Genomic DNA, 17,564 nt, shown 5'->3' with positions numbered 1-17,564 from the left:
GAGGCACGCGATCATTTTTTTTTCATCCAAGTGTACCACCTTGCACAACTCCCAACTACCGCTCCAGCCCTTTGTTGTCTGGATCCTCATCGCCCTTTGTCTCCTTGACGTCCTTGTAAGGCCGCCCAGCATAGAGCATGTATCCCTTCTCTTCAATGGTGCCTGCCTTCTCGTCGGCCTCGGCACGGCCCTGGCCAAAGGCGCCCGTCTCCAATTGGCCCTGGACAGCGATAGGCCTGTTGCCACGAAACCGCTTGCGCATATCGATCATGCCTTTTTTGCACTCTGCATAGCCCTTTTGGAGCTGCTGGCACTGGGTGGGGAGCGTGTATTTGAGGGGCGGGCGCAGACAGTCGCCGGGCGAGTGCCGCTCAACCATTATGCAGTCGCTGTTCTGGAGGCAAAAAGCCAGGGCGGCGCCTGCGATTGGGTACGTTAGCCGCCCGAAGTTTCACCATGGCGAGGAGAAAGAGGCCATACGGATGTCTTTACATGACTGCGGCATCGTGGTTATCAGCAGATGCGGCGGCGACAGCGAACGACGTGGAGTGATGGCAGTGGAGCACACGGCAGCAGTGGCATCCAGGCCATGTGCGTCGACGCGGCGCGAGGCAGCCGGGCCCGGTACCGACGGCCGTTAGCCAGGCTTGGGCAAGATGGGCTGTCACATGTCAAACATGGGCGCAGAGTAATGGCATGGCAGTGCAGTAGTGTCGGTCAACGTCATTTTCTTCCCCATCACACACGGCTGGACTCCCATGGCTGGGCCACCGTCTTTCCCAGACAGGCTCAAGCTTCGACGTTTCTCAGGCCCCGGCGCGCGCAGAGAGGGGCTATGCGTTGGCGTTGCAGTCGACTGAGGGTTTACCTGTTGCCATAACAGTCTCGTCTCTCTCGGCCCACCCCCCAAGCACCTCGCTGCCACCGCCATCGCCATGGCGCTGCATATTCCCTTTCTCTCGCGCCTGCACATCCGCGAGTACATTGCCTTGCTCCTGTCCATCTCCCTCATCATCCTCGAGTCCTTCATTGCCGTCATCACCCTCGCCCTGCCGACCCCCATTATCAACTTTTGCTACCGCCTTACCCGTCGCCTCTTCGACTACTGCTCCTCGCCCTCGTCTAAGCGCTCGCGTGACAAGAAAAAAGCCATCTGGAGCTCCATTGCCAATGCCTCCGACTTTACCGAGCTGTGCCAGCTCTACGGATACGAATGCGAGGAGCACATCGTCCAGACGGGCGACGGCTATCTGCTGGGCCTGCACCGCCTGGGCTGGAAAAGGGGCGAGGAAAATGTGCGAGTCAACCCCCGCGACCGCGCAAAGGGCCAGAAGAAGAAGGTTGTCTACTTGCACCATGGCCTCATGATGAATAGCGAGGTGTGGGTGTGCCTGACGGCCAAGGAACGATGCTTGCCCTTTGAGCTGGTGGAGCGCGGCTACGACGTCTGGCTCGGCAACAATCGCGGCAACAAGTACTCCAAGAAGAGTGTGCATACGCCCCCGACATCGAGCAGCTTCTGGAATTTCAGCATGGACCAATTCGCCTTTCACGACATTCCCGACTCGATTTCATACATTCTCGAGACGACCCACCAGCCGTGTCTGTCGTACATTGGCTTCTCCCAGGGAACCGCTCAGGCTTTTGCGACGCTATCCATACACCCGACGCTCAACGAAAAGATTGACGTCTTCATTGCGCTGGCGCCAGCCATGTCGCCCAAGGGTGTTGCATCTGGAATCGTCGACGCCTTTGTAAAAGCCTCCCCGAACATCCTGTACCTTGCGTTTGGTCGCAAATCCATCCTTCCTTCGACAACTATGTGGCAGTCTATTCTGTATCCGCCTATTTTTGTCCGTGTGATTGACAAATCCTTGAGATTTCTTTTCGGATGGACCGCTAATAACATTCTGCCTGAGCAAAAGCTCGCCGCATATCCCCATCTTTACTCTTACAGTTCGACCAAGAGTGTGGTCCATTGGTTCCAAATCATCCGCAACGGCACGTTCCAGATGTACGACGACGATGACTCGAACCCAATCATCTCCAACCGATCCAAGTACTACAAGGTTGCCAAGTTTCCCACTAAGAATATCAAGACACCCATTGTGTTGGTCTATGGTGGGTCGGATAGTCTGGTCGATATCAATATCATGTTGAAGGAGCTCCCCTCTCACACAATCGCCAAGGAGATCCCCCACTACGAGCATCTGGACTTTTTGTGGGCAGAGTCTGTCAACACTCTGGTCTTCCCACATGTTTTTGAGTATCTGGAAAAATTTGCAGTCACGGAAAGCGAGACTCCTAACGGCACTAAAGAGAAACGACGGTCACCAATCACATATAGAAGTCTCCTACCAGGAATCGATACTCTGCCCGAGCAAGAAGGATACGACGATGTAGGAGACGAAAGGAAGGTAGCTTCACCCACTCTCCGACCCAGGCGAGGCTCGCCCCCAACCCGACGAGCAATTTCCTACCATGGCCCATCCTCAGCTGACAGTCCCTCGGTGATTACCAGCCCCGTTATAGCATCGAGAATGTCCTATCCAGCTGCCTACAAGATGAATACGGAGGAAATATTCCCATCCATCCGCAGCAGAATCATGTCACCACCCCCGACAAACCGAGTCTCACTTACTTTTGATTCGCCCGAAAATTCGCAGACCACAGCTCAAACCTCAACCTCTCGCCCCGAAGGCTGGTGGTCCTCCGACGAAGTCGCCGGCACCGACCCTTCTCAATCTACCACCCCTGCGAGTCCCACTCCCGCCAGGAGACTCAGCATCGGCAGCCAGCAAAGCACAAAAAGCATGGCGGGCAAGTTCGGCGCCAAAGGCATCACCGTTGGCGCTAGCAAGGCCGTCAGCGCCGTATCAGCGGGCGAGGGCGTCGGCGAGGGCCACAACGCCGGCACCACCGACAACAAGAAGCAGCGTCGCAACACACTCAAGAAGAAACAACCACCTCCCTCTCAGCCTTCTAGCTGACGTTCGCGGAAACGGCCTGCTCAGAAGAGAAGGCTGTTTTTGAAAAAATTGATAAGGAAATGTCGTATGAAGTAAAAGAAAGAGAGGGGGAGGGGAACGATTGAGGGGACAACCATATTGCATTTTTTTTCTTGGTTCTCTCTCGTTCTTCTTTCCTTTTGGATATCACGGTTTACACACACACCCTTTTTTTATAGACTGAAAGGGCAGACGACTCAAAGGGCAGACTTTTGTTACTCCCCATGTTCCCTCACCCAGCGTTTTTTTATATATATACACGTCTCTCTCTTTTTATGAGTTAGGAAAAAGAATTTATATCAATACCGATAAGGGTTTTTTTATCTCTCTGGCTTTTTCTTATCTTTGTTCTTATCTGAGTGAACGAAGATGGATACACGTGAACGTTGCAGTCTGAACTAGATTGCTTGGTGACCTAGTATTTCTGTCGTCGGTATTACAGATCCCAGTCATTACATATAACTATATATATACATATCTCTCTCTCTCGGGGTGTGGATTATCCGGGTGATGGTGATCCAGATGTGTCAGGGCGAAAGGTGCAAAGCCGATAATGAGTCGAGTCGAGTCGATCCTTTCAAAACCTGGAACTACGGACTGCCGACTTTTCGAACACAACTTGCCTGACTAAGTCAACAGCGCGCATACACGTGCCTGATGCACACACCTGACTAGTCGGCCATGTCTTCTTCGGCATAATTTGCATCCTATTTCGATAGTTGGATAAGGCCGGTAGGATGCGACTTTTTCATCTTTTTTTTCTTTCTTTCTCTTGCTGGCATGGTTTGCATTGAGGTTTGATGAGGGTTAGTTGGTGGTGGAGAAGGGGGTTATTGACCTTGGGAACTGAGGGAGTGACAGGTTGGGGGTTCCGAGGTTTTGCCTGGATGGCGGGGGCTTGGCGGGGTGGGAGGGGGAGATTGCGAGGTGGTATTGTTTGTCTTGGTGGTGATGCTGGTGGTGGTAGTGTTAGATGTCACGTTCTTTTCGAGACTTCTCTGGGCCGATGTGTGGAGGTGGCAAAAATTGACACTTCTCGTAGATACGATAAGCACGATATGTTCTCTTTGTTTTATTTTGGTTTGCTCGTCAATCATGTCATCTCACGTCTTCATCGCATGTTCACCCTTGGACGTCTAATCCAACTACACACTACCCAGCTATTCTAGGCTCGTCTCGCACCCCCATCTCTCTCTCTCTCCTATCTCTTGGCTCTCTCGCAAAAAGGCCTAACCCGAAGACGCGCGAGTAGCGACATTCTACACAAACCTCTATAGCCACAAAGTGGTATGGCAGGGGTGCTATCAATATTCAGCCTCACGACTCACGACTCCCATCCACAAACACAGACATGCTTGATCGGAGGTGGTGAGAGATATCGCTGATACCGTTACAAACAAGGATCACCATCTCCCATACTTGATAGTTCAAAAGCCAAGAGAAGGGGAAGGGTAGGGGGGTTACTCAAACTGTCTCAGCCCCGTTGCTAAACTCGGTTTAGCGCACAATCCTGAGGCACGAAAACCACCGACGCTTTTGGTGCCTCAAACACTTGTCGTGTCTCATCCTTTCCCCCCACCCCCTTTGCCGTTGCGCCCAACCCGTAACTTTGTAATATTATACACACGCCATTTTTGCTCCTTCGGGGAAGTGACAGGTGTAGCGCTGCTGCGCTGTAGGGCCGAGAACCTTAGAGGACCGTTTTGCGACGCACGATGCAGTTTGGGTAATCTATCTCGCACCTCGCACGTTCGCGGACTGTGTGTATGTTTGCATTGAAGGGGAATTTGGGTTCAGCCTTGCGCACCCTGTTATCGTTGCTACGCACGAGAGCAAGAATGAGCATGTGGAGTGTGCATGTGTGTGCATTGCACAAACAGCCCGTGACCACGGAAAAATCGGAAGAGGTAAACGATACTTAATGCGTCCTTTTAAGAGAAAACTAGGCTGCAAGGAGTACTTTGCGACAATGTATTGCCTAGATCCCACTCCACGGTTCTTGGTAGGGGTTGTGCAGCCGTTGTTCCTGGCTAGTAAGAAACGCCTTGGCTATTACAGACTCCTGCGGGGACCCTGTCCTGATGGAGGAATTGAGGGGCTAGGCTGGGGCTGGTGAGTGATGTGATATTATGGCAATCCTATAGTTATGTACTTCCTGCCCTGACCCTGGTGCAGTGTTCTGACTAGCTGGTTTACTTCTCTTGCTTTTGAGTCGTGGGTTGCGCATTGAGTCTCTTCCTTCGTTCGGTCGTTCGTTCGTTCATTGCATTTATTATCGTGGTCTCTCGCTGGCGAGCATCAAGTTGGTTTGATATTGTGTTTTTTTGTTGTAAAATTTCTCAGACGCTCTTTTGCACAATAGCTTTTGTGTTGGTCTCAGTCACTCCTTTTTTGATCTTCTGTATCGGCCTTGTTGCGCCTTTTGTTTTTTTTTGTTACACCACCACTGTCTCTCTTTTCAGTTACGTCGAGGTTGAGGTTTGTGCAAGAGTCATCGCTTCAAGGAATCTTTCTAACGCCTCTTTGGATTTCTTGAGTTCTTACGGCGCGCGCCAATATGCATTTTCTACACGCACTTGTCGTCGTTGTTGCGACGTTGGGGAATAATGTCGATGCGATTGCAGAGCGCGGCTTGGAAGCCAAACCGCAACGCATCTTGAGGGCCGCGACGAAACGGTCCGATCTATATCGAAGAAGTGTTCGCATTACCAAAAGATTTGAGACGGAGATGGCTTATGTAGAGAGTAGGTTGCTTACTCAGGTTTATGCGTACCCGGGCTAACGATTGATTAGATGAGAATGTCTGGAGCGATGCATCGACTTTTGCTTCCCAGGTCAAGGTCAGCTCGCAGAGGCCAGTATTCACCCTCGAAGAGCATGAGCATCACTTGAAGGCCGTCGAGTGTGGCAACGATGCTATGAAGTTACATTTCGTTGATGCCTCGTCTGCCCGAGATGCTCGAGCCGCCTATGGTGAGGACGGTGGCTTGATCATCACTTCGCACGAGAGCTGCAACGACGAAGGCGAGCGTGAAGTTTACCGGTAAGTTACACCTTGTTTTAAAAGATCGTACCCTGACAATCCTAGTGTCACCGATGTATCCTTTGCCGAGGATGGAGAAGCACTCGACTTATCCGTTAAGAAGACAACATGGCGACAGGCCTTTGACCGCATGAACGTGACATTCGGTCACACCACTGATGACCACATCGTTCGTCGCCATGCCGACTTTGCTATGGTCCGGAGCAAGCGCCAGAACAGGGTTGCTATTCCCCAGAACGTATCAGAAGACGTCAACACTGCTCTCTTCGACTTGAGTTCCGAGATAGTCGACAAGACTTTTGCCTCTGAAGATTTCCTTGAAATCCTTGGAGCTGCAGTTCCCCTTCCTGAATTGCCCATCGCCGTTCCCATTGAGATTGGCTGCAAGCGATGTGCTACCACTGGACAGTTGGCACTCAACCAGGGTGCTTTCAACATTGACCTATCGCAAATCGACCTGATCCCCGACATCTTTCAGGGAGGTGACGACGGAAAAGAGATCGCGAGCGTTATCTCGGGCGGTTTTGTGGAGCTTGTAGCTACTGGCGTGGGTGCGCGATTGGATCTGTTTGCGCGACCATCTGCCAACGGCGAGTTCGAAATTGCTCTAATTCAACTCCCTATCGCTGGATTTGTCATTCCCGGAATCGGAAATGCAGGTGCTGTCTTCGAACCCAGAATCGCGTTTGAATTCGAAGTCAGCGGCGGGCTTGAGGTCAACTACGGACTCGAACTCAATGTGCCTGACAACTCTAGGCTTCGCATCGAGCTCACCGACCTCGGTAGCAGCAGTCTTGTTGGTTTCCAGGACACCACTCTTACTCCCCTGCCCGTCACTGTCAACATTACAGACGTTGATGTCACCCTTGGTCTTGCCTTCAAGCCCGCCATCCCAGTTGGTTTCGACTTCCTCGGCCAGTTATCAGCGGAGGTCACTGCTACTTTGGACCTACCTCGCCTGGATGCAAAGCTCTCGACCAACATTGCTGAGAACTGTGGTAGTGGCGACAGCGCCACTGATCCATCTGCACCAGATGCAAACAGCACGACGCAGTTGTCTCCTGATCTTATTCGGCTGGGTCCTATCGCCTTGGTTGAAGCCAACGTCTCCATTTCCTGCGATCTCAGCTTTGACGTCTCGATTCCCATCCTGCCACCACCCTTCAACGCCGTCGGGGTTGCACAAAACATTTTCAAGGCGGAATTCCCTCTCGTCTCGGAATGCAAGTCGCCAGAGACTGCTTTCGATGATGCATCGGGTATTGTCGTTCCTGCGCCCCCGGTTGTTGCGCCCCCGACTGTGAGCGAATACATCACCTCGGAGGCTCCGGCGAATGCTACGGATGTGCCAGTCCACACAGCCCCAGTGGTGAATTACACGATCTCTTCGACGGTATCCATGCCTGCTGCTACCGCTCTAAGCAGTGTAGTCTACACGGCTCCTGCATATACAGCTGCTCCTGATGATTCAGCCAGTACAAGCTGTTCAACTACCCCAAGCTATACAGCTTCCCCAGACGTGAGTGCGAAGACCAGCATGACTAATGCGAGTATATCTACAGCCCCGTATCTAAACATTTCCGCTAGTTACACTAGCGCTAGTTACCCAGTGCCTTCGGAACCGGCTTCGACCACCATAATGGCCAGCAGCAGCAGCAGCAGCGCTGCGCTCGCAAGCTCTTACGTCAATTCCAACTCGACGGCGATGATCAACTATCCCATTCCCGTTATGTCGACGTCGTGCGAAAGCAGTTCGACTAGCGTAATCACCACAACGTCCTACATTACTTACAAGATCTCAAGGACGAGTACGACGTCAGCCGCCGAAGCACCGACGCTAGATTCTAGATTCTCTTTCACTCTCTTTTCAACAGTTACTCCAGAGGCGGTTGCTCCAACTAGTATGGCGGAGACTTCATCTATGGAAGCTGAACTTCCTGTTGAGACTCCGTCTGCACCAGTGTCCATGTCTATGCCAGAGTCTACGTCTACACTAGAGTCCACGTCTACACTAGAGTCTATGTCTACATCAGAGTCCATGCCTGCCTCTTCTTCGCCTCCTTTTATCACTTCATCTGAGGAGTCTGCACCTTCGACTTCCTCGCCTGCTCCCGCCATGACTTCATCGTCCCAAGAGTCCGCGGTACCTTCGCCGTCTTCCATTCCCACTGTTTCTTCCGCCGTTTCCACCGCCGTTTCCACTGTTATCTCCTCCGCTGTCTCTCCGTCGTCTTCCACTCCCGCCAAGTCCTCTACTGCCTCTCCCTCGGACTCTACCCTATCGGAATCCACTCCCGCTACTTCCTCGGCCTCCTCTCAATCCTCACCCATCGCAACATCAACTCCAATCGTCTCAAGTCAACCATCCGCATCCCAAACACCATCGCCAGCCTCCGTGGCGCCACCACCACCACCTTTCATGAGCGGCCCGCTCCCATCGCTAGCAGCTACGCTCAGCGAAGCCCCCGGGTTTTTGGTCCCAACCAATGCGAGCGCCCTACCTGTGGTGCAGACAAGCATTGTGCCATTCACCGGCGCCGCGTCGCGGGGCGTACAGATACCATATCTGGCGAGTATATTGAGTGTGGTAGTTGGCGTCGTTGGTGTGTGGGCTGTTTGAGAGTGGGGTTGGTCGTCAAGAACTTAATAACTGTTATCTGTGGTCGTTTATATTCCTTTATTTCCGTTTGGGATACCCCCTTTTTTTTCTATCGCTATTGATGATTGGGGCATTTGTTTTTTTTTGGTGAGCAATGTTTTATGAGGGTACACCTTGGTTCTGATGAGCTTGGTAAGGGGTTTGGCAGTGTTGGTATGGGTTGTACGTATAATAATAGTGTCAACAACAAATCGGTTGTCTTATGTATTTCTAATACGGAAACATTATGAATTGAGATGATATTTTTGCAAAATTATACTGTTTATCCCCCAGGTAATATCTCGCTACTTCTCAGCAGGTATGTTTGTTCTTGTGACAAGTGCCATGATATTCAGCCTTCTTTCCATGCCTTCAGCCACAAAGTAGTATCTGTCCCGCGCTACTTAGTATTTGTTCAAGTCTAGCGGCTTGACACGTAGGCTGTGCCTCACCAAATCCTTCTACCTGACAGCCTGCTCACTCCTACACGCTCTTCTGAACTTATAGTTAGTTTTCCGTATACCGAAGATGTTTTCGCATGCGGATCTGCTCTCTCATAGCTGCAGTCATTGTGTTGGGAAACCCAGCCTTCTCGTTCCCAGGTACCATGAAAGTGATCTCTCTCAATCCGCTTGGAAAAACTGCCTATGATATATGCTTGCATATGCTTCGCTCGGCAGGTCCTTTATGAAGATACTAGGGGTCATGCCACTGCTCGGTCAAAATTCTATATGACTGGAGAAAGAGGGTGCTGGTCGCTTCGGTGGCTCTATTTGGTTTTAATGCGTTGAATGGATAATTCCAAGTCTTGGTGCGCACTCATAGGATGGATTCGAGATGCAAGGCTGACTGACGACTAGATGAATCTAAAATTACCTACACTCTGGATAATAAATGTCAAGCCAATGTGTTTTCCAAAGGTATGTCGTCAAATGATAGCTTTGACATGGTAAGGAAGTGGATAGGTGAATGCGGATCGAACCATGAACCTTGCAATACTAAGGATCAGAACCTGGAATCACTTGAAGGAATAAGGCTTCTCCGCATTTGCAATGATATACTTACACTAGAGGAGACGTCAAAACTAGCTCGATACGCATGCTTGAGCCACTGCTGGGGTGATGGAGAGAACCTCCTCAAAACAACACAAGAAGATATGCCCATACACGTTGATCTGGAAATCCTAATCGAGAATCTTCCAAAGACTTACCGGGATGCTGTGATTGTTTGTAAAGAGCTTGGAATTCATTATTCATGGATTGACAGTTTATGCATCGTCCAGAATAGCGAGCATGATTGGAACGAATAAGCTTCACGTATGGTGGATGTCTATCGAAACGCGTACGTGATCATTGCGGCCGTTACCGCCCAAAACTCGGAAGAGGGACTGTTCAATGACACTTCTGATCGGCAAATTGGTTATCCTCTGCCTGAGTACCCCTAGGTACATGTTCGGAAACAACTTCATGTTCCTCGTGAACCGGAGGAATTTATGGATATGTTATCAGATGACGGGTTTCCATTATACAAGCGAGGTTGGGTATTCCAAGAGCTTAGCTTATCTCCACGCGTCATACATTATGGCCGCGAGGAATTGATTTGGCACTGTCTAACAGATTCAAAATGTGAGAGTGATTCCTGGAGGATATGTAGTTTGTCAAGACTTGTGCAACTAGACTTGAGGGCTGGGTCCGTTCCAGTACGGTTGTCGTGGTATGAAGTTATGAGGGCCTATTCTTGCCGAAAACCTATCTTTGGGAAGGATAAGTTGCCTGCCATTGCAGCTTTTGCAGCCCGAGTACAAGCGCAAGACTGCAAGAAGAGATATATCCATGGATTTTGGGAGGACACCTTACGCTATGATCTTTTATGATTTGTGAATAGATACGAGGCCAAAGCACATGCCCATAAACATGGACTGGACAGCTCGCCAACCCGGTCGTGGACATCAGTTGAGGGCCCTGTAGAGTGGTGTGTGAACAGAAACGATGGTATTTTGGAGGAAATACCTTATACGAAGATCAAAAAGATTGTGTACAACACACGAGGGCCAATCATTCTTGGGGATGCCACGGAAGCGGCCGTCGTAATCCAAGCTCCTGTTTTGAGGCTTTGTGACATCAGATTTGTTGAAACTCTGATGACCGGATATAACAGCTAGTGCCATGACCTTGTATGAGCCTATCCTATATGGGACATACTATCAGATGCTAAGATTTACGAGAAACACGATACGAAAGCACTGGCTATACCTTTGCTATTGAAGAAAAGGAATGCACCTGGGGAATGCGTAGATGTCTACTCCAAAGCATTGTTGATTGTGGAAACTAGTGAGATTGGCATGTAGAAGAGGTGAGGGGTAGTTACAATTGAAGTCGGCAACGATTTCAGTTGGTTGGCTTCGTGGCCTGATTGGGAAGTGGAACTTTCAGGGGATAGAAAGGCGGCGCTGATCAGGGCAAAAGCAGAACGATACAACCACTTCATGCAGATTATGGAAGCGATAGAAAAACATACCATCACCCCTGTATAGTTGGATGTTAATAAGTCAACCAATCAAGGTTGCGAACACACAGTAGCACTATTCTGATTGACTATCGGAAACTCAATTTCATCAAAAACTTGTTACTCTCTACTTCTTCTCATTTTACACATTTGCTACTCGAAGCAAGACATCTTTTGTCTCTTTCCGGATCTTTTCCACGATATCTCTCGCGCTCTGGACTTGGTTCACTAACCCCACGCCTGTACCTGCCCATATCGCCGCACGGCCTTGTAGTCCTGTATCATATCCTTTGTTTTCGCTTGCAGCTTCCTGGTTGTGCAATCTCTGAATCTCCTCCAGACTCATCCCGCTCGCAAAATCCTTGTGACTCTGCGCAGCCAAGCCTCGTCCATCATACAGCTCAGGCCATATATTCGGACCCCGCAACTGATCAAACAACTTCGACCGCGTAGTCACCTGTCCACCGTCCTGCGCCTCCAGAATCGCAGCCTGATATTTTGGATGTATCTTGACCTCCCTCGACGCCAAAAACCTCGTCCCCATCACCACACCCTGCGCCCCCAGCGCAAGCGCAGCCGCAACCCCCCTTCCATCCACAATCCCCCCGGACGCCACGAGAGCAATATCCGCAAACCCCGCTGCACCCAACGCATCCGCCGCCTCAGGCAGCAGCGAAACAATCGAAGCACCCTTCTCAAACCCATGCCCCCCCGCATCCGCACCCTGCAAACAAAGCACATCGGGCCTTGCCCCCTTCGCAACTTCCAACGCCGCAGCTACACTCCCTAGCTGCACCCACACCCGACTCTCCGGCGAAACCCCGCGTACACCATCAACCCACTCCTTATACCCCGCCAACGTCTTCGACGCAAACAGCCACACAACTGCAGGCTTATACTCCCGCACCACATCCAGCACCTCGGCCATCTCCATCGCAAACTGCAGAAACCCCACGCCTACACGCATCGTCCCTTCTCCGCGCGTGTGGCCCAGTAATTCGGCTGCGATATCGAGTTCGCGGCGTACCTCGTGCATATCTCTTACTCCGCCGATTAAACCCAGGCCGCCGGCGAGCGAGACGGTGGCTGCGAGGTGGCCGCCTGCGAAACCGAACATTGGGGCGTTGATGAGGAGAGGGGAGGACGTCCATGGGAGGTGGGAATTGAGTGTTGACATGGTGTGGAGAGGAGAGTTGGATTACCGGGTAGGAAGAGAATTGATGGAGTGTGAGTGGGACATGGTTATGGGTTTTGAAGAGAGAGGGGGAGGGGTGGGTGGATATGCAGGTAAGCGGGAGTCCTTGCGAGTGAGGTAAGTTACTAAAGGTGGTGGAGTTGCGCTATTACTTGTTGTGGGTCAGGGACGGGTGGTAGGCTGTTGATTATTACTTGATAGTTTGAGGAAGGTAGGAGGGGTAAGCATGTGCCCCGCATACCACTATTTCATCCTAGTTCGTAGACGATCGACGCGTTTTGCTGCTGGTTATATAATTTATAAAGTTTTCATTTCATATCAAATCGGCCTGGTGGTGTAGTTGGTTATCACGTTCGCCTCACATTCATCATCTGATGTTAGATCGGACGCGAAAGGTCCCGAGTTCAAACCTCGGCTAGGTCAAACTTCAATTTTTGTTCTCACTGTCTCCATGCCTACAGGCAATGGCATGTATGCGGTATATCAGTTCTTTTTTTGTTTAGCCTTCAAACTTGACTCGTATCGGATGAAACAGGACTCGGCAATTCACTTTCACCTGCACCGAGACTTCACACGGGCCAACCCATTCATTTTATATACATCGAGATAGCCAGACGACAAAAGAAATTACATTTCTACTCAACCAACCAACCCAGCTACTGAAACGACAATTCCAAAAGATGCGGCTTCCTCTTCTCCAAATCCAAAATCATTTGCCCCATCAACCCATTCGCCCAACTAAACCACTGCCTTGACCAAACCCCCGCATTCCTTGCATCCACACTCTCATGCATGAGTCCCAGCCCATCCGTACTTGAAATCAACCACCTCAGATTCTTTGTAATCTCCTCATCATCCTCCGAGGTCAAAATCGTCATGATAAGCGCCATGGGCCATGGCTTCCCCGGAAGCGTATGCGGACTTGCTACTCCCGTAATCGCAGGGCCAACGGCATAATAAGGATTATCTTTGGACAAGACTTTGTTTCTTGTGTTTTTGTAAATGGGGTCGTGGATCGTGGTGTATCCTATATACGGAGCTGATAAAAGAGACGGAACGTTGGGGTCATCCATTATATTTGCGCCACCGTAGCCGTCGACTTCGTAGGCGTATATTTTGCCGTGGGTGGGGTCGTTTGCTAGGCCATATTTTTCTATGCCGCGGTTTATGCCAGTGCTCATTTGTTGCATGCGGGTGGTCAGGGTACCGGCTGAGGAGGCTTCTACGCGCGACATTATGGCAGAGGAAGTGTTGAGGGCGGAGGAGAACATCATGTTGGAGGGGATGAGGTATTGGTAGGTGCAGGCGTCATCGCTGGGGCGGTGGAAGGAGCGGACGAGGCCGAGGTTGCCGCGGTGGGGGCTGCCGTTGCAGTCATTGATGGGTGTGCCGCCGTAGGGTGCGCAGTACGTGTATGGAGTGTGCTGCCATACGCCGTCTGCGGAGTAGCTGTCGATCATCATGCTCTCTGTCGTGTCCAGGATGAGCTCGACGGCTTTGGTCCAGTTACTGGAGTTTTGGAAGAACTCGTAGTCACGCGTGGCGGTTGCATAGTCGGTTGAGAGCTGGAGGAATGAGGCGACAGAGTCCAGTTCCCATTGGCAAGAGAATACTTTGAAGTAGTCGTACGGCGGAGTGATGCGGTCGTCATTCTGGCTGCTTCTTTGCGGGATACCGCTCTCGTCCGGGGCTTGGAAGGCGTTGCAAAAGGCGTTTCCGAGAATGTAGCGCGCTTGGAGGTTGATGGCGCCACGGAACAAACTGGCAAGACTGTCATGACTAGAATTAGGTTTCAACACGGACAGGTAGGCTTGGAGTTGGTTGGCCGAGTCGCGCAGCCACATGGCCTGGATATCGCCAGTGATGACAAAAGTTAATTCCTCTTGCTTTGTGCCATTGTTGGCATTATTTGAGAGTCCTCGCCACGCAATCGTAGTGTCCAGTGTGCTCGGCCATGTGTTTTCAAAGAGCTGTTTGAAGCGTCAGTAAGCTACTCGTTTTCCACAAAGTTAAGCTCGAGTCAGTACCCGGAACAGATCGGGATCTTTAATCACATTGCGCAATCTATCAATCGTCTCTTCAACCTCTGGGGCGCGAAAGGTCCTACACGGCTCGATGGGTCTCGCATAACTCAAGCTCCATTTTCCTGTGGAGAAGGGTTCGTGGCGTTGGTTGGCATAGTTCTGGTAGGGCGGGCACTGGGCGCTTGACAGGGGTGCTAGCAGAAGCGAAAGCCACGGGAAAACGGCGGCTGCGTGCGACTGGCGCATCGCGCAAGCGGGCAACGGGAGTGGCGTAAAATGATGTGCGTGGAAAGAGAGTGGCTAGAGAAAACTGGATGAATACGTGTATATATAAAAGAACAAGCAACGTATCACGACGGTATTTGGCGCATGATACTGGGGACACCAGGGGTTATATTGGAAGCCAAGCCGCAGCGGGTGACACCTCTTGATCCAAAACAGATAGTAGCGATTCCTTCGATAGTGGGTCGGCAAAAGTAAAAGCAAAACCCTATAAAACAGCGGGGTGGTCAAGGCGCACGAGCCGGTGAGGGGTTCTGGGTTCTTGTAGACAGGTAGTACTATCGGGTCATGTCAACCCGGACGGACAAAGTTTGTACGTTCATTCATCATAAGCGCTAACTTGAACTAGGTTCACAGCTGCATTTAATCTATCCTTTGACAATGGCTCTTACCCTATTTCTCTCCTCAAGGTCAAGCACCCAGGAGATCCCTGATTCGCCAGCAGCGTCATCAATCGCAACTTGCTCAAACTCGTCATCTTCCATGTTCAAGATCAAGGTCATTTGCGTGCACTTTTGGAACGCATCGCGAAGCGCATATGCACCACCACTGGTAGCGGCTGTGATGATACCCGCAATGTCCCGCTCGAGCCGAACCGCCCCAAGTTCATTCACTCTGCCATAATAGCTCTTGATACGTTTTTCCAGTGCAGAAGCGAGATAGTTGAGGCCAAGGGCAAGAAGACGGTCGAAGTTTGCTGAGGTGAGAATGCGTTTGATTGGACGAATAACAACACCCCAGCCACGATCAAAGCGAGACTTAACAATATCGGTATCGTCGGTATCTTCGTCATCGTTTGCGTCTTCTCCGCCAGTGTCATATCTGATATCCCTAAAGGCCTCGGCTAAGATTGGCCGGATGCGGGGTTTGAGAACATTGGAGAACAGAACCGTGATACCGTCGTTGAGCAAATCACCACTCTTGGTTGCAAAGGACTTTTCCATTGATTTGAGAGTGTTTTCGACAAAGGTTGCATCGTGTCCGAACGGGAAAAGGTCTTGCAAGGGGGAGTGAGCGTCTTCTTGGCCGGGTTGCGGTTGGATGCGCAGCTGCTGCTGAACTATGCGCTTGACATAGTCGTTGGCAATATCGAGATTGTTGATCAATACTAAAAAGGCAATAACCTTATCCTCGGGTGGGAGTCCGCCCTGGATGACGGGTTTGGGGTAGCTTTCGTCTCGCATCTTTCTTTGTATCATACCGATAAATTCGGCGCCCAGGATATGGCTTACGGCGGGAACTACACTACCCACAACGGCCCGTTGGGACGTGGCGAGCGTCCTCTGCAGAACCTGGTTGACAATGTACATGACGTCGTCAACGGCCGACGTGATAAAGGGTGGATTGGAACCAAGGGGTTTATTTGGGTTCAGAGTGAGATCAGACGGTGATTCGTCCAGCTGGAAGGCCTTCTCTACTGATCTGCGGAAGAAAAAGGTCGTCATGGCGTTGACTGGCTCAATGAGGTGGCTGTTGACCTTCTTGTGGAGGTTGCTGGTCGCTAGGAAATTGGGCATGACCAAGCCATAGTCGATGTGTTCTTCAGGCTCAGCGGGCTGTATGCATGAGTAATGGATTGCAACGATGACATGTTGTACTTACCGCACACTTGTCGGAGATGAAGCGAGCATACAGAGCGTAGCGGCCTAGTATGAGGGCACCTTCGCCGAGCAGGGCGTCAATCTCCTTCATGTCGACGCCTTCGTCTTCACTTGTGCGGGCCACGCCATTGGCTGGTGAGCTTGCGCGAGGAGTCCCAGAAGAAGGCTTTTGGGCTGGGAGGAAACTTTGGACTAGGAAAGAGAATGCATACGATTTGATATCGGTCAGTTTGCGGTCAATGTGACGCTCTTCATGCCATGTGTCGAGCACGATGCCGCCTTGGAGATCGGCTTCAATCTGCAGACGCTCAATAACCTTTTGCATCATGCCCGGGCCATAGTGGCGCTCTACTAGCGGCTCGTGTCCATCTACAATCTGCGCAATGTGCTCAAACAGCTTGGTGATGGTGTTGCCGTAGAAGTAGCCCTCGTTCCTCTGGGCTGGCGAGGCCGAGTTGAAGTTTACGCGCGCCCTTGAAGCCACACCCTGGCAAACATAGCGGCCGTACGCATCTAAGCCAACGTCTGTCCTGCCAATCAAGGGGAACAGCTTAAAGAATCTCGTCACTTTTGAGCCGTCACCATCCTTGGCAGCCTTTTCAAACTCGCGCAAAAAGAGACCGCAGAGGGATTCGGCAGCAGCGTCAAGTGTCACACGCGGGGGGTCTGGCACTTCGGCCGTGGGCACAATTTCCTCTGCGAAACTACCGTTTACGACATCGTCGGGGATCTTTGCAGCACGGCTGAGGTAACCTGCGGCCGTCTCCCAGTCCTGGGGCGCGCCCATGGAGCCGTGGACACCCAGGACGCAGGCCTTGAGCTCGGCCACCTGCTCGACGACGTGCAACGTGGCCTTGACATTGGACTGCTCCTGGTCCAGCCGTTTGACGGCGCCTGAGATGCGAGTGGCAGTAGAAGCAGCATCGGACAGCATGCCATTACTGATGGCGCGCGTGTTGACGGTCTGAGTGCCGAGGTGGGCGCGCAGCAGATCCAGACGGCCGAGTTCACGGGAGAGGTCCTTTTGGGAGGCGATGAGGGCGTTTAGCTGGCGCGTCACGGCGGCCTCATGGTCATGCAATTGGCTGAGAGCAGCATGGATCTGGGCCACGCTGGCAGCAGCAAAGATGTCCTGGGGATCGGTGATGTCAACGGCCATGGGCGGGATTGCAGCTTTGGGGCAGCCTGGCGATGGTGGAATTGCAGTCTGTGGGTGGATGGTGGGTGGAGGCTTGGCCAGTGACGTCTCATGGAGCATCCTGGCCTCC

General features: G+C 51.6%; 5 protein-coding genes and 1 non-coding gene across 6 annotated transcripts; 3 read left to right on the top strand and 3 right to left on the bottom strand.

Annotated features, from left to right (window-relative positions):
* Positions 1–55: 55 nt before the first annotated feature.
* On the bottom strand, positions 56–505 carry COCSADRAFT_85581 (uncharacterized protein; the record flags this gene model as incomplete). The annotated part of the gene is made up of 2 exons (XM_007700050.1): positions 56–420; positions 481–505. The coding sequence occupies 2 exons, from the start codon at positions 503–505 to the stop codon at positions 56–58; spliced, it is 390 nt and encodes a 129-aa protein (XP_007698240.1).
* A 430-nt stretch (positions 506–935) lies between these two features.
* On the top strand, positions 936–2,966 carry COCSADRAFT_71994 (uncharacterized protein; the record flags this gene model as incomplete). Its single annotated transcript, XM_007700049.1, has 1 exon — positions 936–2,966. A coding segment is annotated over one exon (2,031 nt), but the record flags the coding sequence as incomplete, so codon positions are not given.
* A 3,109-nt stretch (positions 2,967–6,075) lies between these two features.
* COCSADRAFT_189106 (uncharacterized protein) lies at positions 6,076–7,773 on the top strand. The gene is made up of 2 exons (XM_007700048.1): positions 6,076–7,570; positions 7,639–7,773. The coding sequence occupies exons 1-2, from the start codon at positions 6,182–6,184 to the stop codon at positions 7,645–7,647; spliced, it is 1,398 nt and encodes a 465-aa protein (XP_007698238.1). The 5' UTR covers positions 6,076–6,181; the 3' UTR covers positions 7,648–7,773.
* Positions 7,774–11,296: 3,523 nt separating this feature from the next.
* On the bottom strand, positions 11,297–12,599 carry COCSADRAFT_35333 (uncharacterized protein). The gene has a single exon (XM_007699445.1). The coding sequence runs from the start codon at positions 12,369–12,371 to the stop codon at positions 11,337–11,339; it is 1,035 nt and encodes a 344-aa protein (XP_007697635.1). The 5' UTR covers positions 12,372–12,599; the 3' UTR covers positions 11,297–11,336.
* A 115-nt stretch (positions 12,600–12,714) lies between these two features.
* Positions 12,715–12,812, top strand: COCSADRAFT_t32. The gene has a single exon. It is a non-coding gene; the product is annotated as a tRNA-Val (tRNA).
* A 233-nt stretch (positions 12,813–13,045) lies between these two features.
* On the bottom strand, positions 13,046–17,508 carry COCSADRAFT_198239 (glycoside hydrolase family 125 protein; the record flags this gene model as incomplete). The annotated part of the gene is made up of 5 exons (XM_007700047.1): positions 16,298–17,508; positions 15,088–16,251; positions 14,417–14,587; positions 14,232–14,359; positions 13,046–14,168 (listed from the first exon to the last, which is right to left on the bottom strand). Exons 1-5 carry the CDS (start codon positions 17,453–17,455, stop codon positions 13,046–13,048), a joined length of 3,744 nt encoding a protein of 1,247 aa, XP_007698237.1. The 5' UTR covers positions 17,456–17,508.
* Between the last annotated feature and the right edge of the window lie 56 nt (positions 17,509–17,564).

This window comes from Bipolaris sorokiniana (genome assembly GCF_000338995.1).
Source record: "Bipolaris sorokiniana ND90Pr unplaced genomic scaffold COCSAscaffold_4, whole genome shotgun sequence".
Classification (NCBI taxonomy): Eukaryota; Fungi; Ascomycota; class Dothideomycetes; order Pleosporales; family Pleosporaceae; genus Bipolaris; species Bipolaris sorokiniana.
The sequence above is the reverse complement of the archived record's forward strand: the minus strand, read 5'-3'. Positions and strand labels throughout refer to the sequence as shown.